This window comes from Agelaius tricolor, unplaced genomic scaffold (genome assembly GCF_023055355.1).
Source record: "Agelaius tricolor isolate 1412-34295 unplaced genomic scaffold, bAgeTri1.0.p SCAF_48, whole genome shotgun sequence".
Taxonomy (NCBI): domain Eukaryota; kingdom Metazoa; phylum Chordata; class Aves; order Passeriformes; family Icteridae; genus Agelaius; species Agelaius tricolor.
The window spans coordinates 2431714-2453492 of NW_027269308.1; the positions used below are offsets into that span (position 1 = coordinate 2431714).

The following is a 21779-nucleotide window of genomic DNA, read 5'->3' on the forward strand; positions in this document are numbered from 1 at the left end:
TCTATGGATCTGTAAAAAACCCCTGTCAACCCAGCGCAAATTTACTAGCCTTTGTATTTTTCCTCCTCTGGAAAAGCTGAAGCTCCTGTGATCTTCTCCTGTGATCTAGACTTTGATTCCCATCTTGGCTCTGGCTAAGAGCAGAACAAATGGAATTTATTACCTGCTAGTAAGATCTGCTAGCAAAGGTCGCAGTTAGAGCTAAGCATAAGGCTTCTCTCCCTCCGCCGAATACACATCTTTGTGTCTAGGCCTGGCGATTTCCAGGAGCACCTGGAAGCTACTGCCAAGGACAAAAGTCTCACTCTTGCTGGTTTTGACACGGAGTTTTTGGTAGGATTTTGATCTACATCTACAGTCATCTACAGGAACTGGATTTTTAGATACAAAGTGCCTTCAAGCAACATTTCTAAGCATAGTGGGCAAGGAAGTCCAGATACTAATGAGTTGTGGTTGGTTTTAACTCTGTGGAACATCTGGTACAATATCCCACAACGTGTTATTTTTGACTCTTTCAGGCGTTTAAAACTCAGGCTTATTCTTGTCAACACTTTTCTTTCCTCCCTTCAGAAATCTGCATGCCCAGGTACTCAATTCTTTCTCAGTTTGTTGACAAGCTACCTGTCAGACAATACTTGTCTCTTGACCCAGAGATGGGCAACTGTCACCATTAGGCCGGACGTGGCATACACACGTGATCAGGGTCCAAGAAGAAAAAAGTTTTCTTTATTCTGCCTGTTCTCCAGCTTATACACTCTTAACCAAGCGTGATCTTAAGTCACTGACTACACCACCATAACTTCTTATATCCATTGGTGCAAAGCAATTAACGTCAATAGAATTGGCAAAAGTTTTACAGAAATTTATAAGGCAAGTATACACATCTACTTAGGCACTAGTCTAGCTTACGAAAATTTCATCTCTCTTTTCTAACTGGTTTCCATGCTGACGGCCTTGTCTTCTTCCTTGCTATGGATACACTGAAAACCCATCAATTGGGATGTCTTCTATGAACTCAGCTTTGCTTGCAGGCCAGCTGTCAAGGCCCTCCATAGGTCAGCACGCACCCACGTGCTTGAGAAGTGACTGCAGCCTAAAATACTCCTGGAAATTTATTATCTTTGCTTCTTTTCCCCCCTAAATGTCATTGAAGAAGTGAGACTTTTCAGAACCAGCTAGCATGCCACCTAGAAGAAGCAGACTTTTGCTTTCAGTCAAAGCTTTTGGGACCAAAAGGCGCGTTTGCTTGGATTCCTTGGATGCCGCTTGGGTTGGCCCATTTTCTGAGTTCCCCTGGGATGCCTTGAGCACTGCCTTATGGACTGGGAGGACATTTTCTGCTGCTTGATGAGTGAGGAGAACTTCCCAGGCTTTTCTTTCGCATCAGCTGTACAGAAGGTTGCCTTGCTGGGCACAAGGAAGCCATAGAACAGCTGCTATTGTGAGGTCAAGGGAGCGGTGCCACGTCACAGTGCTGTCAGCACAGCGTTGCCCCGGTGCACGCAAGGCCTGCTTGTCCAGAGCGGCTCTTCTGCTGGCTCCCTGCAGGAGGATCCTTGTGCTCAAGGAGTTCTCAGCAGACGGCCTGCACCCCGAGAGGAGTCTGGGCTTTGCCTTGGCTGGCATCCAGTGTGCAAACCCGCACAGCGCTGCCAAAATGATCGGGCAGGTCTGTGCCGCGGTTTGCACGGTCTTTTCTGTTGTCTATTCTGGCTACTACCTGACCCAGCTGACTCGTAAGTAAAGGTTTCTCCTGGGGCTGGCATCACCCGGCTTTTGCTTGACTCTGCTCTTCATGCCGCAGCAGTGACCGAGTTTATTTGGGAACAAAATGGCCATGAAGATGCCACCGCTTTGGTCAATGTCCTGCCAGCAGCATCAGCTAAAAAGGGGGCATCTGTGTACTGGGGGGCGGGTGCAGAGTATTTGCCCTGCAACCTGCAGCGGTTGCCTTCCCTCCCCGAGAGAGTGCGCGGCACTGGAGTCTGTCATTTCCTGCGCTTGCTGCTTCAAGCAAGACAAGCTGCTGATTGCAGACTCGGAGGGGAGATGCTCAGAAGTACTGCTAGCAACTCAGTGGCTCTCTCCAGGAGCGAAGGAAAGCACCTTTTGCTCCCAATCCTGCCCCTTAGAGGCCTTGGCTGTGTGACTTGACCCCTTGATGGTGTGCCAAGACTGTGATTGCCTTGGCTCTGCAGCACAAAGTCCAGTGCAGGGAGGGTTTGCTGCTGAGCCCAGCAGCTGTTCCTGGGCTGCTTCAGCAGGGAGCTGCCACAGGGAAGGGGCCCTTTGGGGAAGCTTTGCTGGGCTACCATCTTCAGCCAAGGCATGGGATTTAGGGCATGCCATTTAAAAGAATCTACATCTAAAATGCAGGAAAGAGAAGAGGAAAATGCTGCTTGAGCTGTTGGGCACGAGGGAAGCTCAGAGTGTTGAAGAGCAAGGGGCATTTCCAGCAGCATGTTTCTATTTCTCTCTTGGCAAAAGAGGCCCAAATGTAGACAGAGCCTACTCTAGCGTCCTTGTTGTTCTCTTGCCTGCTGTGGGAAAGAGCTGTTGCTCCTGGAGGCCTGTTGGGAAAGGGAAATGCTCTGTGTTGGGACTGCCTTGTGCTGTGGGAGTGGCCAGCACAGGCACTTTTCTAAGGGCCTCTGGTTCCTTTTCCCTTGCTCGCTGCAGGTCACCTGACACGCGGATGGAGGCAAGCCTGGCCTTTGGTGAGTGGCAAAGGAAGCTGGGACGTTGCTGGCGTGTGACAATGGGGCGGCAATTCTGCCAGCTTGGCCTCTTGCAGTCCAGTGTGGAGTGCCAGCGTGGGAGGCTGAAAGAAAGGCCAAGTGCCCCGTGGCATCAGCAGTAGCAAAGGGAGCACTGGCTGTTTGCTGATTTTGCAGGGAAGAGCCTTTCAAGAGATGAAAGGCAAATGGGACAGCTGCAAGGCATCTTGCTGCTTCTAGGCAGCAGGGAAGCTGAAATGCACAGCAAGATGGGAGTAGCACCTCCTTCAGCCAACTTCCTGGGCTTTTCATGACTCAGAGTCCCACTTGTATCAAAGTCTACCATTTCCCCTTCTTCTGGGTCCTTTCCCAGCTCAACCGAAAGCAGCTCCTGAGGGATTGCCTTTTGCCCATCTCTCTCACTTCTGTCTGTCTGCAGGCCTCAACAGCAGGGTCAGCAGCTCCTCTGGCTGCCTCTGGCATTGAGGAAGAGGCTGAAGAGGAGCAAAGGAGCATCAAGCCTCCAGCTGCTCTCCCTGCACAGCCTGAGCTTGCAGAGCCGGTAAGTGGCAGTGAGCTTGGCACTGCCTTTGGTGCAGGGCCAGGCTTCCAGTTTTGGAGCAGCCCTTGTTGCTCGTGGCTGAAGATGCTGGCGGCTGTGTGCCTGCCGGGACCTAGTGCTGCTTCAGGCAAGCCAGGGAGCCCTGGCCAATGGGGTCTGAAGTTTGGCATATGAGCTGGAATGCTGAGAGGGCCCGAGAATGTCTCTTGGCATCAGACCGGAGGCAGCATTCAATGATTCTCAGTGTAGCAGTCAGCCCCGTGTGCCCATTGTCAGTGCAGGCTGCCTGTGGTCAGCGGACGGAGTGGCCCAAAGACGCAGTTGCCGGCCTTGCAGGGGACCTGGCAGACACTGGCCCCTGGAAGGGACCTGCCCTCTCCATGGACTAATTAGCTTCAGGCTGTGCTTCACTTCATGCCGGTCAGAGCAGCCTTTGGAGAGGAGAATCCTTGGCAGCCCTACATTGTGAAGGGCGCGTGGGTCTGGGCAGGGCAGGAAGGCGTCTCCGAAGGGCCGCTCCCTAAAGGCTGCCATGGACAGGGGCAATGCGTGAGAAGGATCAGAGAAGGGCCATGCTGCGGGCTTCTGAGCAGAGCACTGCATGCCAGTTGCGGGCTGATTTCATTGCCCAGGGAAAGACAGGAGGAGGAAAGCAACAAGGTTCTGGGGAACTGCTCTGATGTCTTTCTGGATCTTGGCAGCCCCATGGATCCCTTGTTGCCAGTGTCTTGCAGAAAAGCTGAAAACATGGAGCATGGAGGTGGCCCTGAGGGGCTGGATCCAAGTAGCCTTTGGGCTTTTGCCAAAGTTGCCTTTGAGAAGGGGACATGGGAAAGGCCCCAGCAGGAGAGGCCTGGCGGTGGCTGACAGCACCTTCCCAAGGCCTTGCTTTGGCCGTGCACTCGGCGGGGCATGTGTGCCAGGCACCCTTCTGACGGGCAATCCTTTCTGGTCCCAGCTCAACACAGGCTCTGCAATTCAACCTGGTGCCGCTGGACCAGCGTGGCCTGCAGCAGCCAGCTCGCCCCCCGCTGCTGGCACTTCCTGCAGCAGCGCAGCCCAGCAGCCCGAGATGAGGCAGGAGCAGGGCCGGAAGACACTGAGTAAGTCGGGTGCATTCTTGTCTGCCAGAGCAGTGTGTTGTGTGCGTGTCTGGGTGTAGGCTGTGCCAGAAGTTGCCCCTCGCTCTCAGAGGCGCTTAGGCCTCTCGGCAAAAGCTGTTGTTGTGCTTTGAGGCAGCGCGGCAGCGCTCAGGGACTTCCTGCTGCCTGTGAGGGCGGCTGGGCCTGGCTTGGCTCTGCCTGGGCTGCCTTGTGTGCCAAAGACAAAAGCAGAGATTGTTTCTGCTTGAGCAGAAGGCTGGCACCTAGCAAGTGACTAGGCCCCAGGGAGCTCTCTGGCCCCAGCTGTTTTCGGGCTCCCGTTCTTACACCTCCTCTGGCTCAGACACTTTGTGGCCCTGGCAGTGGACCTGCCAGTGATGGTGGCTGTGACTGCAGAGGCTGCAAAGGCCCTTGGTGACCTCTTAGGGCCCTCTTCTTAAGGTCTCATCATTTTGGCTTATGGCATGGGATGCTGCGCTTGAAAGAAATCAAGGCCTTCTGGGAAAGGCCACCTGATGAAAAGTGGAGAAGATGGCCCTCCCACTTGCTGGTCTCAGCAGCTGGAAGCCAGGGGACCGCAAAGGGCCCAGAGCTGCCGGCAGCGGGGCTGCCTTTGGGAGGGTGTGGGGAGCGGCGTCTCTGTGTGCGAGTGAGCGCCCTGCGCTGCTTTTGTCTTTCAGGGAGCATTGTGAGTCCGGGCCAGCCAATGAGCAAATACACGGCATTTGAAGAACTGGGACGAGGGTAAGCGTGGCGTTGGCTCCTTTTACAAAAGCGTGGGCCAGGTCTTTGGCTGGTGCAATATCAAGCGTGAAGTCAGGCAAGCTCCAATCATGGTCAGGCTCTGGCTTTACCTCCTGTCGCCTGCCTGGACTGCTGGGGCAGAGCAATCCGAAGGCCTCATCAAAGACAAGTTGATGCTGGCATTGTCTTGCTTGCAGGAAGGAGGAGCAGGAGCTGGGAAGCCCTCTGCCCCTGCAGCTTTCTGGCCTGAAAGAGCACCTTGCCATTCAAGAAATGTCAGATTCTCAAGGACAGTCTTCTGACTCTAATTGTTCTCACACTTTTGACACACACATGCATGCACACCCGCACAAGGAGGACTGTTCCCCTTAGGTTTGGAAATGACCTGGCTGGGCGTGCGCCTTGGAGATTTCCAGCGGCCCTTGGTCTTCATGCTGCATCTTAGTGTTCCCTTGGACAGGCTGCCCCGCAGGGCAGAGGGCTCACGGCCCGACGTGCTGTTGGCCGAAGAGACGCCGCAGCCAGGCATTTTCTAAGGAAGGCGTGCAGGCAGCCTGGGGAGATCTGCTGCCTAGGCTTGATTTCAGTGCCAAGGGATAAAGGGCTCTTTCTGCTGCTTTTGTCTTTCCAGGGGCTTTGGAGCTGTTTATAAAGCCCTTGACACCAGCAGCGGACAACAGGTAAAGTGCCAACAGCCCCATGCCATTTTGCAGCTCTGGAGCGCTTTCCCCGCTGCTGTGAGCCCTGCCTGGAGGTTTGGGTGGCAGCTCCATGTCTGCAGCAGAGGCTGTTCCTCTGAAGTACACTCTAGGCTCAGGGGGCAGAATGCATTTGGGATGGCCTTTGGTGCTTCTGCTAAGCTCTGCTGTCTAGTGACAAGGCCCTTTGGCCCAGCCCGCTGCCTCATTGCAGCAGCACTCGCTCCGTGCTGCTTGTCATCTCGAGCAGGGGGCGTCTTCTCAAGGTAAACGGTGGCCAATGTCATTTCAGGTGGCAATCAAGATCATGTCACTTGAGGAGGAGATGTCCGAGGAGCTGGCTGCCAATGAAATCCTGGCCATGAGGGACAACAGGAGTCCCAATATCGTTACCTACTTAGACAGGTTGGCGTATTCTCCTGTCAATGCAGCTTTAGCTAGTGCAAGCCCGAAGAGACGATGCCCTTTGGTCACTGGCAGAGAAGGGAGCTGCTGGTGATTTCTCTGCTGGTCTCCAGAGCGTGGCAGGAGGTGGAGCTGGTGATCATGAATCTCGTGTGGCACACGTAGCTTGGAGAGCAGTTGCAAAAACCTGGCTCGGGCCCTCAGCTGATTGAGGCTGTGCCCATTGCTGTCTCTCCATGCCGTGGTTTTCTTCTTTCAGCTACCTGGTGGATGCGGAGCTCTGGCTGGCCATGGAGTTCATGGACGGCGGCACCTTGTTTGATGTGCTCAGCGCAGTGTACCCGGAGGAAGGACAGATAGGCTCTGTCTGTCGGGAGGTGAGGGATCCCGCTTGTGCTTCCCCAAGCCTGCCCAGGATGCTGCTTGCCAGCTGGAGGTTAAGGACAGCTGGGATTTCTTGCTCTCACCTTTCTTTTGCTGCTGCTGCTGCTGCTGCTGTCACCACACACAGGAGAAGAGCGAGCATGGGAAGTGAACTGCCTGCCGCTGTCCCCGCACTCCTCAGGCTCTGTTCTTGCACTCTTCCATCCTGTCTGTCCTCTGGCGCTGGTGCTGGCTCACTCGCTTGGGTTCACTACTTCCTCTTCTTAGCTTTGCCTGGGAATGTTAGCCTGGAGCCTGTCTGTCTGTCCTACATTCCTTGCCACGGGAAGGCAGCATGCAGGCGGCAGAATTTCAAGCTAAGGCCAAAGAGCCGTCCTCAGCTGCAAAGGATAGCATTGCAGCCCGCATGGCGATGGATTCTGGAACAGCTCTAAGGTGCTGCTTCCTCCTCTGCTGCCACTAGGCTTCCCCAAAAATCTTTGCCGTGCCGCCTCCCAGCCAAAGGTGACGCGCTTCCTACCCAAGGCCGGCGGAACTTTTGGGAGCCCGGATGCCTTCGCTTGGAATCGAGAAAAAAACTTCCAAGAGTGTTGAAGCAGCAAGCTCTTCTTCGTGACAGCACCATGATGCTGTGCCCTCGCTCACAATTCCCTGAGAAAGCCGTCTATCCCGTTGAGCTCTTTCCTTTCCGGTGGGATGAAATCCGATCCTGTACGTTAACTTTCCCTCCCTCCTTTTTCTCTCTCAGTGCCTGCAAGGACTGCATTTCCTTCATTCCCGCCAAGTCATCCACAGAGACATCAAAAGCAACAACGTCCTTGTGGGCATGGATGGATCTGTCAAGTTGGGTGGGTATCCCTGCTGGGCTGCAGCATTTGCAGCACCTGCCGTGCGCTTGCATTTGGGTGACTGCCACTTGGGCAGAAGCGCCGCTTGGCCAGTGCGTGAATGGTGAGGGTGTTGTGGAAGTGGCCGATGCCTTCTTTGCCTGGCTCCAGGCACGTGGAAGGAGAGCTCAGCTGCTTTTTCAGCTCGATTCAGCATGGCCTGGTCAGGCTTGGAGTGGGCAATGGTTTTGGCCGCTTTGCCAGTGGGAGCTGGCTTTGACAGGCTTTGTTTTTGGCCTCAGGTGACTTTGGCCTCTGTGCTCAGCTCAGCCCTGAGCGCAGCAAGCGCAGCTCCAGCGTCGGCACTCCCAGCTGGATGGCACCGGAGGTGGTGAGAGGAGAAGCCTACGGCCCCAAAGTGGACATCTGGTCCCTGGGCATCATGGGGCTGGAAATGGTGGAAGGGGAAGCTCCTTACGAGCGGGAAGCCCGTCTCAGGGTAAGGTGCAGCTTAGCAAGAGGGCTCTGTGTGGAGAGCACTGATGTGGCTAGCAAAGGAGCAGGTGCAGTGTCCTCTTGCATCCATGTGCTTTAGGTTTTTGAACTGATAGAAAGGAACGGGCCCCCAAAACTGCAGAACCCCAGGCACCACTCGGCTCTCCTGCGCGACTTCCTCCGCTGCTGCCTGCAGGCAGACGAGGACAGGCGCTGGTCTGCCCAGGAACTCCTGCAGGTAAGAAAAGCAAAGGGGCAAAAAGCCCTGTCAGCTGAGGACACCTGCATGAAGGCATGAGGAGGAGTGTGGGCCACGTGGCGCAGGCAGCTCCCAGCACAGGAAGGCGCAGGGGGACATGCTGCCCTCGGTGCTCTTTGTGTGTCTTCCTGGTAGCCAGGGAATCCTGCTTGAGCCCGTGAGGATGGGACCCTGGAAAGTAAGAGTTCCTTTCTTTGTTCTTTTTCCTCTGGGCAGCATCCCTTTGTTACCTCCGGCGATCCTGCCTCCAGCCTGGCTGCTCTGATCACCTCAGCCAAGCAAGTGCAGGAAGACTGGAGAGGAGACACCTGCGCCTGAGGAGGCCCTTATGCCCCGCCAGCCGAGAGGAGGGAAAAGGGGATGTGTCATCTTTGGGCAGAGCTCCAGCCATCCTCCGGGTATTAAGAGGAGCTGTGCCATAGATAGGAAATATGATTTTTTTTTTTTCGTATTTGCTCAGTTTAGGTGTTTGGTTAGGTTAGGTTAGGTAAGGTAAGGTAAGGTAAGGTAAGGTAAGGTAAGGTAAGGTAAGGTTAGGTTAGGTTAGGTTTGGTTTGGTTAGGTTTGGTTAGATTAGGTTTGGTTAGGTGTGTGCTAGGTTCAATTTAAAGCTCTGTTGTTTTTTCTTTCTCAAAGAGATGAAAGTTTAAAAGAATTAGGAGATATAGGGATCAACATTGAAGGGCTATGGAACATAGATAGCTTAGATAATAGAGGATTGTTTAGCTTAGAATAGAGTGTTGTTAATTTAGGCAAGCTCTGAGGTATCTTTGAAGTAGAAATGAAAGAATTGTCATAAGAAGAATTAAGCTGTGAGAGGAAAAGCTGGGCTGCAGCCGAACTGGAGCCTGCAGGCGCTCCAAGCTGTCAGCCTGAACAGGCCACCTGCAGGACAGAAGGAAGAAGATGGAGAAGTAGCGAGGGGATCCTTTGTTTCAGCCCGAGTGAGAATAAAAGTCTAAAATATCCAGAGTGTTGTAAGACTGCCTTCCTTGCCAGGCTGTAGCTAAGTGGACGGTCCCCTTCAGAGGCCCAAAGAACATAGTGAGGTAAGCAGCTTTGCTTGCCTGAAGCGTGGAATGCCCGCGGGAAGCTGCCAGACTTGCGGGTAATGAAGACCAGGTAATGAGCTCCCATTCAGGACAACACCAGGAGGCAGATGTGCACTCCTTTCTGGGCCTCTTGTCGTGAAGATGTCAGGGTGATCAGCGGGAATGACCATTTTGTTCCCAGCCTCCTCTCACTATGTCCCCTATGGGATGGAATGGCATTCTTATAGCGGCAGCTGGCCCTTCCTCCCGGCTTCTCTTTTCCCCCCTTTTCAGCCCAGAGCCCCAGGGACCATCTGGGCCAGCCTGATCCCCCACGGCTGTGTGCAACCACCAGGGCCTCCTGCACAGCCCCATTGCCACTCTGCTGCCTCCTTGGCCTTTTCCCACATCTGGGCCAGCCTGCTCTTGCCAGCTGTTGGGCACACACACACACAGCATACCGCACCTGTCAGGGAGCAATTTGATGCAGGAGCCCCTGCTAAGCACGGCTCACCAGCCCGGCACTTTTCCCACCGAGCTGTGGCTCCATTTGGACTCCATCTGCAGGGATACCCACTGTGAGGGACCGCTCAGGGACTGGATGCTCCCTGCCTGGTGCCCACAGGCCTGATTTCCACGCCTCCCCATTCCTCCTAGCCCTAAGGCTGCCTCAGCCTTCTAAACACAAGTTTTCTTACTCTAATGCCTTCCTGTGCTTTACTTCATACTCTAAGCAGGAGTACACAGTTTTGATTGTCTTTATTCTAGAATTAAGAACAATAAGTTGGAAGTGCTGCTAGAGTTTGTCATTTTGAACTTGAAGCAACTGCAAAAAGTAGAGAAGCTTTCGCTGCAGCTTTTCAGTTAATTTGAAGTCTCCTTCCTCTTCACTCAGTTTCAGCATATCTGTTGATTTTCCTCTGCTGTCATCTTTTAAGCTTCATCACTTGTCTATGGATCTGTAAAAAACCCCTGTCAACCCAGCGCAAATTTACTAGCCTTTGTATTTTTCCTCCTCTGGAAAAGCTGAAGCTCCTGTGATCTTCTCCTGTGATCTAGACTTTGATTCCCATCTTGGCTCTGGCTAAGAGCAGAACAAATGGAATTTATTACCTGCTAGTAAGATCTGCTAGCAAAGGTCGCAGTTAGAGCTAAGCATAAGGCTTCTCTCCCTCCGCCGAATACACATCTTTGTGTCTAGGCCTGGCGATTTCCAGGAGCACCTGGAAGCTACTGCCAAGGACAAAAGTCTCACTCTTGCTGGTTTTGACACGGAGTTTTTGGTAGGATTTTGATCTACATCTACAGTCATCTACAGGAACTGGATTTTTAGATACAAAGTGCCTTCAAGCAACATTTCTAAGCATAGTGGGCAAGGAAGTCCAGATACTAATGAGTTGTGGTTGGTTTTAACTCTGTGGAACATCTGGTACAATATCCCACAACGTGTTATTTTTGACTCTTTCAGGCGTTTAAAACTCAGGCTTATTCTTGTCAACACTTTTCTTTCCTCCCTTCAGAAATCTGCATGCCCAGGTACTCAATTCTTTCTCAGTTTGTTGACAAGCTACCTGTCAGACAATACTTGTCTCTTGACCCAGAGATGGGCAACTGTCACCATTAGGCCGGACGTGGCATACACACGTGATCAGGGTCCAAGAAGAAAAAAGTTTTCTTTATTCTGCCTGTTCTCCAGCTTATACACTCTTAACCAAGCGTGATCTTAAGTCACTGACTACACCACCATAACTTCTTATATCCATTGGTGCAAAGCAATTAACGTCAATAGAATTGGCAAAAGTTTTACAGAAATTTATAAGGCAAGTATACACATCTACTTAGGCACTAGTCTAGCTTACGAAAATTTCATCTCTCTTTTCTAACTGGTTTCCATGCTGACGGCCTTGTCTTCTTCCTTGCTATGGATACACTGAAAACCCATCAATTGGGATGTCTTCTATGAACTCAGCTTTGCTTGCAGGCCAGCTGTCAAGGCCCTCCATAGGTCAGCACGCACCCACGTGCTTGAGAAGTGACTGCAGCCTAAAATACTCCTGGAAATTTATTATCTTTGCTTCTTTTCCCCCCTAAATGTCATTGAAGAAGTGAGACTTTTCAGAACCAGCTAGCATGCCACCTAGAAGAAGCAGACTTTTGCTTTCAGTCAAAGCTTTTGGGACCAAAAGGCGCGTTTGCTTGGATTCCTTGGATGCCGCTTGGGTTGGCCCATTTTCTGAGTTCCCCTGGGATGCCTTGAGCACTGCCTTATGGACTGGGAGGACATTTTCTGCTGCTTGATGAGTGAGGAGAACTTCCCAGGCTTTTCTTTCGCATCAGCTGTACAGAAGGTTGCCTTGCTGGGCACAAGGAAGCCATAGAATAGCTGCTATTGTGAGGTCAAGGGAGCGGTGCCACGTCACAGTGCTGTCAGCACAGCGTTGCCCCGGTGCACGCAAGGCCTGCTTGTCCAGAGCGGCTCTTCTGCTGGCTCCCTGCAGGAGGATCCTTGTGCTCAAGGAGTTCTCAGCAGACGGCCTGCACCCCGAGAGGAGTCTGGGCTTTGCCTTGGCTGGCATCCAGTGTGCAAACCCGCACAGCGCTGCCAAAATGATCGGGCAGGTCTGTGCCGCGGTTTGCACGGTCTTTTCTGTTGTCTATTCTGGCTACTACCTGACCCAGCTGACTCGTAAGTAAAGGTTTCTCCTGGGGCTGGCATCACCCGGCTTTTGCTTGACTCTGCTCTTCATGCCGCAGCAGTGACCGAGTTTATTTGGGAACAAAATGGCCATGAAGATGCCACCGCTTTGGTCAATGTCCTGCCAGCAGCATCAGCTAAAAAGGGGGCATCTGTGTACTGGGGGGCGGGTGCAGAGTATTTGCCCTGCAACCTGCAGCGGTTGCCTTCCCTCCCCGAGAGAGTGCGCGGCACTGGAGTCTGTCATTTCCTGCGCTTGCTGCTTCAAGCAAGACAAGCTGCTGATTGCAGACTCGGAGGGGAGATGCTCAGAAGTACTGCTAGCAACTCAGTGGCTCTCTCCAGGAGCGAAGGAAAGCACCTTTTGCTCCCAATCCTGCCCCTTAGAGGCCTTGGCTGTGTGACTTGACCCCTTGATGGTGTGCCAAGACTGTGATTGCCTTGGCTCTGCAGCACAAAGTCCAGTGCAGGGAGGGTTTGCTGCTGAGCCCAGCAGCTGTTCCTGGGCTGCTTCAGCAGGGAGCTGCCACAGGGAAGGGGCCCTTTGGGGAAGCTTTGCTGGGCTACCATCTTCAGCCAAGGCATGGGATTTAGGGCATGCCATTTAAAAGAATCTACATCTAAAATGCAGGAAAGAGAAGAGGAAAATGCTGCTTGAGCTGTTGGGCACGAGGGAAGCTCAGAGTGTTGAAGAGCAAGGGGCATTTCCAGCAGCATGTTTCTATTTCTCTCTTGGCAAAAGAGGCCCAAATGTAGACAGAGCCTACTCTAGCGTCCTTGTTGTTCTCTTGCCTGCTGTGGGAAAGAGCTGTTGCTCCTGGAGGCCTGTTGGGAAAGGGAAATGCTCTGTGTTGGGACTGCCTTGTGCTGTGGGAGTGGCCAGCACAGGCACTTTTCTAAGGGCCTCTGGTTCCTTTTCCCTTGCTCGCTGCAGGTCACCTGACACGCGGATGGAGGCAAGCCTGGCCTTTGGTGAGTGGCAAAGGAAGCTGGGACGTTGCTGGCGTGTGACAATGGGGCGGCAATTCTGCCAGCTTGGCCTCTTGCAGTCCAGTGTGGAGTGCCAGCGTGGGAGGCTGAAAGAAAGGCCAAGTGCCCCGTGGCATCAGCAGTAGCAAAGGGAGCACTGGCTGTTTGCTGATTTTGCAGGGAAGAGCCTTTCAAGAGATGAAAGGCAAATGGGACAGCTGCAAGGCATCTTGCTGCTTCTAGGCAGCAGGGAAGCTGAAATGCACAGCAAGATGGGAGTAGCACCTCATTCAGCCAACTTCCTGGGCTTTTCATGACTCAGAGTCCCACTTGTATCAAAGTCTACCATTTCCCCTTCTTCTGGGTCCTTTCCCAGCTCAACCGAAAGCAGCTCCTGAGGGATTGCCTTTTGCCCATCTCTCTCACTTCTGTCTGTCTGCAGGCCTCAACAGCAGGGTCAGCAGCTCCTCTGGCTGCCTCTGGCATTGAGGAAGAGGCTGAAGAGGAGCAAAGGAGCATCAAGCCTCCAGCTGCTCTCCCTGCACAGCCTGAGCTTGCAGAGCCGGTAAGTGGCAGTGAGCTTGGCACTGCCTTTGGTGCAGGGCCAGGCTTCCAGTTTTGGAGCAGCCCTTGTTGCTCGTGGCTGAAGATGCTGGCGGCTGTGTGCCTGCCGGGACCTAGTGCTGCTTCAGGCAAGCCAGGGAGCCCTGGCCAATGGGGTCTGAAGTTTGGCATATGAGCTGGAATGCTGAGAGGGCCCGAGAATGTCTCTTGGCATCAGACCGGAGGCAGCATTCAATGATTCTCAGTGTAGCAGTCAGCCCCGTGTGCCCATTGTCAGTGCAGGCTGCCTGTGGTCAGCGGACGGAGCGGCCCAAAGACGCAGTTGCCGGCCTTGCAGGGGACCTGGCAGACACTGGCCCCTGGAAGGGACCTGCCCTCTCCGTGGACTAATTAGCTTCAGGCTGTGCTTCACTTCATGCCGGTCAGAGCAGCCTTTGGAGAGGAGAATCCTTGGCAGCCCTACATTGTGAAGGGCGCGTGGGTCTGGGCAGGGCAGGAAGGCGTCTCCGAAGGGCCGCTCCCTAAAGGCTGCCATGGACAGGGGCAATGCGTGAGAAGGATCAGAGAAGGGCCATGCTGCGGGCTTCTGAGCAGAGCACTGCATGCCAGTTGCGGGCTGATTTCATTGCCCAGGGAAAGACAGGAGGAGGAAAGCAACAAGGTTCTGGGGAACTGCTCTGATGTCTTTCTGGATCTTGGCAGCCCCATGGATCCCTTGTTGCCAGTGTCTTGCAGAAAAGCTGAAAACATGGAGCATGGAGGTGGCCCTGAGGGGCTGGATCCAAGTAGCCTTTGGGCTTTTGCCAAAGTTGCCTTTGAGAAGGGGACATGGGAAAGGCCCCAGCAGGAGAGGCCTGGCGGTGGCTGACAGCACCTTCCCAAGGCCTTGCTTTGGCCGTGCACTCGGCGGGGCATGTGTGCCAGGCACCCTTCTGACGGGCAATCCTTTCTGGTCCCAGCTCAACACAGGCTCTGCAATTCAACCTGGTGCCGCTGGACCAGCGTGGCCTGCAGCAGCCAGCTCGCCCCCCGCTGCTGGCACTTCCTGCAGCAGCGCAGCCCAGCAGCCCGAGATGAGGCAGGAGCAGGGCCGGAAGACACTGAGTAAGTCGGCTGCATTCTTGTCTGCCAGAGCAGTGTGTTGTGTGCGTGTCTGGGTGTAGGCTGTGCCAGAAGTTGCCCCTCGCTCTCAGAGGCGCTTAGGCCTCTCGGCAAAAGCTGTTGTTGTGCTTTGAGGCAGCGCGGCAGCGCTCAGGGACTTCCTGCTGCCTGTGAGGGCGGCTGGGCCTGGCTTGGCTCTGCCTGGGCTGCCTTGTGTGCCAAAGACAAAAGCAGAGATTGTTTCTGCTTGAGCAGAAGGCTGGCACCTAGCAAGTGACTAGGCCCCAGGGAGCTCTCTGGCCCCAGCTGTTTTCGGGCTCCCGTTCTTACACCTCCTCTGGCTCAGACACTTTGTGGCCCTGGCAGTGGACCTGCCAGTGATGGTGGCTGTGACTGCAGAGGCTGCAAAGGCCCTTGGTGACCTCTTAGGGCCCTCTTCTTAAGGTCTCATCATTTTGGCTTATGGCATGGGATGCTGCGCTTGAAAGAAATCAAGGCCTTCTGGGAAAGGCCACCTGATGAAAAGTGGAGAAGATGGCCCTCCCACTTGCTGGTCTCAGCAGCTGGAAGCCAGGGGACCGCAAAGGGCCCAGAGCTGCCGGCAGCGGGGCTGCCTTTGGGAGGGTGTGGGGAGCGGCGTCTCTGTGTGCGAGTGAGCGCCCTGCGCTGCTTTTGTCTTTCAGGGAGCATTGTGAGTCCGGGCCAGCCAATGAGCAAATACACGGCATTTGAAGAACTGGGACGAGGGTAAGCGTGGCGTTGGCTCCTTTTACAAAAGCGTGGGCCAGGTCTTTGGCTGGTGCAATATCAAGCGTGAAGTCAGGCAAGCTCCAATCATGGTCAGGCTCTGGCTTTACCTCCTGTCGCCTGCCTGGACTGCTGGGGCAGAGCAATCCGAAGGCCTCATCAAAGACAAGTTGATGCTGGCATTGTCTTGCTTGCAGGAAGGAGGAGCAGGAGCTGGGAAGCCCTCTGCCCCTGCAGCTTTCTGGCCTGAAAGAGCACCTTGCCATTCAAGAAATGTCAGATTCTCAAGGACAGTCTTCTGACTCTAATTGTTCTCACACTTTTGACACACACATGCATGCACACCCGCACAAGGAGGACTGTTCCCCTTAGGTTTGGAAATGACCTGGCTGGGCGTGCGCCTTGGAGATTTCCAGCGGCCCTTGGTCTTCATGCTGCATCTTAGTGTTCCCTTGGACAGGCTGCCCCGCAGGGCAGAGGGCTCACGGCCCGACGTGCTGTTGGCCGAAGAGACGCCGCAGCCAGGCATTTTCTAAGGAAGGCGTGCAGGCAGCCTGGGGAGATCTGCTGCCTAGGCTTGATTTCAGTGCCAAGGGATAAAGGGCTCTTTCTGCTGCTTTTGTCTTTCCAGGGGCTTTGGAGCTGTTTATAAAGCCCTTGACACCAGCAGCGGACAACAGGTAAAGTGCCAACAGCCCCATGCCATTTTGCAGCTCTGGAGCGCTTTCCCCGCTGCTGTGAGCCCTGCCTGGAGGTTTGGGTGGCAGCTCCATGTCTGCAGCAGAGGCTGTTCCTCTGAAGTACACTCTAGGCTCAGGGGGCAGAATGCATTTGGGATGGCCTTTGGTGCTTCTGCTAAGCTCTGCTGTCTAGTGACAAGGCCCTTTGGCCCAGCCCGCTGCCTCATTGCAGCAGCACTCGCTCCGTGCTGCTTGTCATCTCGAGCAGGGGGCGTCTTCTCAAGGTAAACGGTGGCCAATGTCATTTCAGGTGGCAATCAAGATCATGTCACTTGAGGAGGAGATGTCCGAGGAGCTGGCTGCCAATGAAATCCTGGCCATGAGGGACAACAGGAGTCCCAATATCGTTACCTACTTAGACAGGTTGGCGTATTCTCCTGTCAATGCAGCTTTAGCTAGTGCAAGCCCGAAGAGACGATGCCCTTTGGTCACTGGCAGAGAAGGGAGCTGCTGGTGATTTCTCTGCTGGTCTCCAGAGCGTGGCAGGAGGTGGAGCTGGTGATCATGAATCTCGTGTGGCACACGTAGCTTGGAGAGCAGTTGCAAAAACCTGGCTCGGGCCCTCAGCTGATTGAGGCTGTGCCCATTGCTGTCTCTCCATGCCGTGGTTTTCTTCTTTCAGCTACCTGGTGGATGCGGAGCTCTGGCTGGCCATGGAGTTCATGGACGGCGGCACCTTGTTTGATGTGCTCAGCGCAGTGTACCCGGAGGAAGGACAGATAGGCTCTGTCTGTCGGGAGGTGAGGGATCCCGCTTGTGCTTCCCCAAGCCTGCCCAGGATGCTGCTTGCCAGCTGGAGGTTAAGGACAGCTGGGATTTCTTGCTCTCACCTTTCTTTTGCTGCTGCTGCTGCTGCTGCTGTCACCACACACAGGAGAAGAGCGAGCATGGGAAGTGAACTGCCTGCCGCTGTCCCCGCACTCCTCAGGCTCTGTTCTTGCACTCTTCCATCCTGTCTGTCCTCTAGCGCTGGTGCTGGCTCACTCGCTTGGGTTCACTACTTCCTCTTCTTAGCTTTGCCTGGGAATGTTAGCCTGGAGCCTGTCTGTCTGTCCTACATTCCTTGCCACGGGAAGGCAGCATGCAGGCGGCAGAATTTCAAGCTAAGGCCAAAGAGCCGTCCTCAGCTGCAAAGGATAGCATTGCAGCCCGCATGGCGATGGATTCTGGAACAGCTCTAAGGTGCTGCTTCCTCCTCTGCTGCCACTAGGCTTCCCCAAAAATCTTTGCCGTGCCGCCTCCCAGCCAAAGGTGACGCGCTTCCTACCCAAGGCCGGCGGAACTTTTGGGAGCCCGGATGCCTTCGCTTGGAATCAAGAAAAAAACTTCCAAGAGTGTTGAAGCAGCAAGCTCTTCTTCGTGACAGCACCATGATGCTGTGCCCTCGCTCACAATTCCCTGAGAAAGCCGTCTATCCCGTTGAGCTCTTTCCTTTCCGGTGGGATGAAATCCGATCCTGTACGTTAACTTTCCCTCCCTCCTTTTTCTCTCTCAGTGCCTGCAAGGACTGCATTTCCTTCATTCCCGCCAAGTCATCCACAGAGACATCAAAAGCAACAACGTCCTTGTGGGCATGGATGGATCTGTCAAGTTGGGTGGGTATCCCTGCTGGGCTGCAGCATTTGCAGCACCTGCCGTGCGCTTGCATTTGGGTGACTGCCACTTGGGCAGAAGCGCCGCTTGGCCAGTGCGTGAATGGTGAGGGTGTTGTGGAAGTGGCCGATGCCTTCTTTGCCTGGCTCCAGGCACGTGGAAGGAGAGCTCAGCTGCTTTTTCAGCTCGATTCAGCATGGCCTGGTCAGGCTTGGAGTGGGCAATGGTTTTGGCCGCTTTGCCAGTGGGAGCTGGCTTTGACAGGCTTTGTTTTTGGCCTCAGGTGACTTTGGCCTCTGTGCTCAGCTCAGCCCTGAGCGCAGCAAGCGCAGCTCCAGCGTCGGCACTCCCAGCTGGATGGCACCGGAGGTGGTGAGAGGAGAAGCCTACGGCCCCAAAGTGGACATCTGGTCCCTGGGCATCATGGGGCTGGAAATGGTGGAAGGGGAAGCTCCTTACGAGCGGGAAGCCCGTCTCAGGGTAAGGTGCAGCTTAGCAAGAGGGCTCTGTGTGGAGAGCACTGATGTGGCTAGCAAAGGAGCAGGTGCAGTGTCCTCTTGCATCCATGTGCTTTAGGTTTTTGAACTGATAGAAAGGAACGGGCCCCCAAAACTGCAGAACCCCAGGCACCACTCGGCTCTCCTGCGCGACTTCCTCCGCTGCTGCCTGCAGGCAGACGAGGACAGGCGCTGGTCTGCCCAGGAACTCCTGCAGGTAAGAAAAGCAAAGGGGCAAAAAGCCCTGTCAGCTGAGGACACCTGCATGAAGGCATGAGGAGGAGTGTGGGCCACGTGGCGCAGGCAGCTCCCAGCACAGGAAGGCGCAGGGGGACATGCTGCCCTCGGTGCTCTTTGTGTGTCTTCCTGGTAGCCAGGGAATCCTGCTTGAGCCCGTGAGGATGGGACCCTGGAAAGTAAGAGTTCCTTTCTTTGTTCTTTTTCCTCTGGGCAGCATCCCTTTGTTACCTCCGGCGATCCTGCCTCCAGCCTGGCTGCTCTGATCACCTCAGCCAAGCAAGTGCAGGAAGACTGGAGAGGAGACACCTGCGCCTGAGGAGGCCCTTATGCCCCGCCAGCCGAGAGGAGGGAAAAGGGGATGTGTCATCTTTGGGCAGAGCTCCAGCCATCCCCCGGGTATTAAGAGGAGCTGTGCCATAGATAGGAAATATGATTTTTTTTTTTTCGTATTTGCTCAGTTTAGGTGTTTGGTTAGGTTAGGTTAGGTAAGGTAAGGTAAGGTAAGGTAAGGTAAGGTAAGGTAAGGTAAGGTTAGGTTAGGTTAGGTTTGGTTTGGTTAGGTTTGGTTAGATTAGGTTTGGTTAGGTGTGTGCTAGGTTCAATTTAAAGCTCTGTTGTTTTTTCTTTCTCAAAGAGATGAAAGTTTAAAAGAATTAGGAGATATAGGGATCAACATTGAAGGGCTATGGAACATAGATAGCTTAGATAATAGAGGATTGTTTAGCTTAGAATAGAGTGTTGTTAATTTAGGCAAGCTCTGAGGTATCTTTGAAGTAGAAATGAAAGAATTGTCATAAGAAGAATTAAGCTGTGAGAGGAAAAGCTGGGCTGCAGCCGAACTGGAGCCTGCAGGCGCTCCAAGCTGTCAGCCTGAACAGGCCACCTGCAGGACAGAAGGAAGAAGATGGAGAAGTAGCGAGGGGATCCTTTGTTTCAGCCCGAGTGAGAATAAAAGTCTAAAATATCCAGAGTGTTGTAAGACTGCCTTCCTTGCCAGGCTGTAGCTAAGTGGACGGTCCCCTTCAGAGGCCCAAAGAACATAGTGAGGTAAGCAGCTTTGCTTGCCTGAAGCGTGGAATGCCCGCGGGAAGCTGCCAGACTTGCGGGTAATGAAGACCAGGTAATGAGCTCCCATTCAGGACAACACCAGGAGGCAGATGTGCACTCCTTTCTGGGCCTCTTGTCGTGAAGATGTCAGGGTGATCAGCGGGAATGACCATTTTGTTCCCAGCCTCCTCTCACTATGTCCCCTATGGGATGGAATGGCATTCTTATAGCGGCAGCTGGCCCTTCCTCCCGGCTTCTCTTTTCCCCCCTTTTCAGCCCAGAGCCCCAGGGACCATCTGGGCCAGCCTGATCCCCCACGGCTGTGTGCAACCACCAGGGCCTCCTGCACAGCCCCATTGCCACTCTGCTGCCTCCTTGGCCTTTTCCCACATCTGGGCCAGCCTGCTCTTGCCAGCTGTTGGGCACACACACACACAGCATACCGCACCTGTCAGGGAGCAATTTGATGCAGGAGCCCCTGCTAAGCACGGCTCACCAGCCCGGCACTTTTCCCACCGAGCTGTGGCTCCATTTGGACTCCATCTGCAGGGATACCCACTGTGAGGGACCGCTCAGGGACTGGATGCTCCCTGCCTGGTGCCCACAGGCCTGATTTCCACGCCTCCCCATTCCTCCTAGCCCTAAGGCTGCCTCAGCCTTCTAAACACAAGTTTTCTTACTCTAATGCCTTCCTGTGCTTTACTTCATACTCTAAGCAGGAGTACACAGTTTTGATTGTCTTTATTCTAGAATTAAGAACAATAAGTTGGAAGTGCTGCTAGAGTTTGTCATTTTGAACTTGAAGCAACTGCAAAAAGTAGAGAAGCTTTCGCTGCAGCTTTTCAGTTAATTTGAAGTCTCCTTCCTCTTCACTCAGTTTCAGCATATCTGTTGATTTTCCTCTGCTGTCATCTTTTAAGCTTCATCACTTGTCTATGGATCTGTAAAAAACCCCTGTCAACCCAGCGCAAATTTACTAGCCTTTGTATTTTTCCTCCTCTGGAAAAGCTGAAGCTCCTGTGATCTTCTCCTGTGATCTAGACTTTGATTCCCATCTTGGCTCTGGCTAAGAGCAGAACAAATGGAATTTATTACCTGCTAGTAAGATCTGCTAGCAAAGGTCGCAGTTAGAGCTAAGCATAAGGCTTCTCTCCCTCCGCCGAATACACATCTTTGTGTCTAGGCCTGGCGATTTCCAGGAGCACCTGGAAGCTACTGCCAAGGACAAAAGTCTCACTCTTGCTGGTTTTGACACGGAGTTTTTGGTAGGATTTTGATCTACATCTACAGTCATCTACAGGAACTGGATTTTTAGATACAAAGTGCCTTCAAGCAACATTTCTAAGCATAGTGGGCAAGGAAGTCCAGATACTAATGAGTTGTGGTTGGTTTTAACTCTGTGGAACATCTGGTACAATATCCCACAACGTGTTATTTTTGACTCTTTCAGGCGTTTAAAACTCAGGCTTATTCTTGTCAACACTTTTCTTTCCTCCCTTCAGAAATCTGCATGCCCAGGTACTCAATTCTTTCTCAGTTTGTTGACAAGCTACCTGTCAGACAATACTTGTCTCTTGACCCAGAGATGGGCAACTGTCACCATTAGGCCGGACGTGGCATACACACGTGATCAGGGTCCAAGAAGAAAAAAGTTTTCTTTATTCTGCCTGTTCTCCAGCTTATACACTCTTAACCAAGCGTGATCTTAAGTCACTGACTACACCACCATAACTTCTTATATCCATTGGTGCAAAGCAATTAACGTCAATAGAATTGGCAAAAGTTTTACAGAAATTTATAAGGCAAGTATACACATCTACTTAGGCACTAGTCTAGCTTACGAAAATTTCATCTCTCTTTTCTAACTGGTTTCCATGCTGACGGCCTTGTCTTCTTCCTTGCTATGGATACACTGAAAACCCATCAATTGGGATGTCTTCTATGAACTCAGCTTTGCTTGCAGGCCAGCTGTCAAGGCCCTCCATAGGTCAGCACGCACCCACGTGCTTGAGAAGTGACTGCAGCCTAAAATACTCCTGGAAATTTATTATCTTTGCTTCTTTTCCCCCCTAAATGTCATTGAAGAAGTGAGACTTTTCAGAACCAGCTAGCATGCCACCTAGAAGAAGCAGACTTTTGCTTTCAGTCAAAGCTTTTGGGACCAAAAGGCGCGTTTGCTTGGATTCCTTGGATGCCGCTTGGGTTGGCCCATTTTCTGAGTTCCCCTGGGATGCCTTGAGCACTGCCTTATGGACTGGGAGGACATTTTCTGCTGCTTGATGAGTGAGGAGAACTTCCCAGGCTTTTCTTTCGCATCAGCTGTACAGAAGGTTGCCTTGCTGGGCACAAGGAAGCCATAGA

At 53.3% G+C, this 21779-nt stretch overlaps 2 protein-coding genes across 2 annotated transcripts; both read left to right on the forward strand.

Moving 5' to 3' along the window:
- Window positions 1-1657: 1657 nt before the first annotated feature.
- LOC139604268 (serine/threonine-protein kinase PAK 3-like) lies at window positions 1658-8512 on the forward strand. The gene is made up of 13 exons (XM_071455362.1): window positions 1658-1736; window positions 2680-2717; window positions 3157-3283; window positions 3342-3353; window positions 4248-4382; window positions 5063-5126; window positions 5758-5806; window positions 6117-6229; window positions 6489-6606; window positions 7362-7461; window positions 7743-7939; window positions 8036-8173; window positions 8411-8512. Exons 1-13 carry the CDS (start codon window positions 1658-1660, stop codon window positions 8510-8512), a joined length of 1272 nt encoding a protein of 423 aa, XP_071311463.1.
- Window positions 8513-11832: 3320 nt separating this feature from the next.
- LOC139604269 (serine/threonine-protein kinase PAK 3-like) lies at window positions 11833-18687 on the forward strand. The gene is made up of 13 exons (XM_071455363.1): window positions 11833-11911; window positions 12855-12892; window positions 13332-13458; window positions 13517-13528; window positions 14423-14557; window positions 15238-15301; window positions 15933-15981; window positions 16292-16404; window positions 16664-16781; window positions 17537-17636; window positions 17918-18114; window positions 18211-18348; window positions 18586-18687. Exons 1-13 carry the CDS (start codon window positions 11833-11835, stop codon window positions 18685-18687), a joined length of 1272 nt encoding a protein of 423 aa, XP_071311464.1.
- Window positions 18688-21779: the final 3092 nt, after the last annotated feature.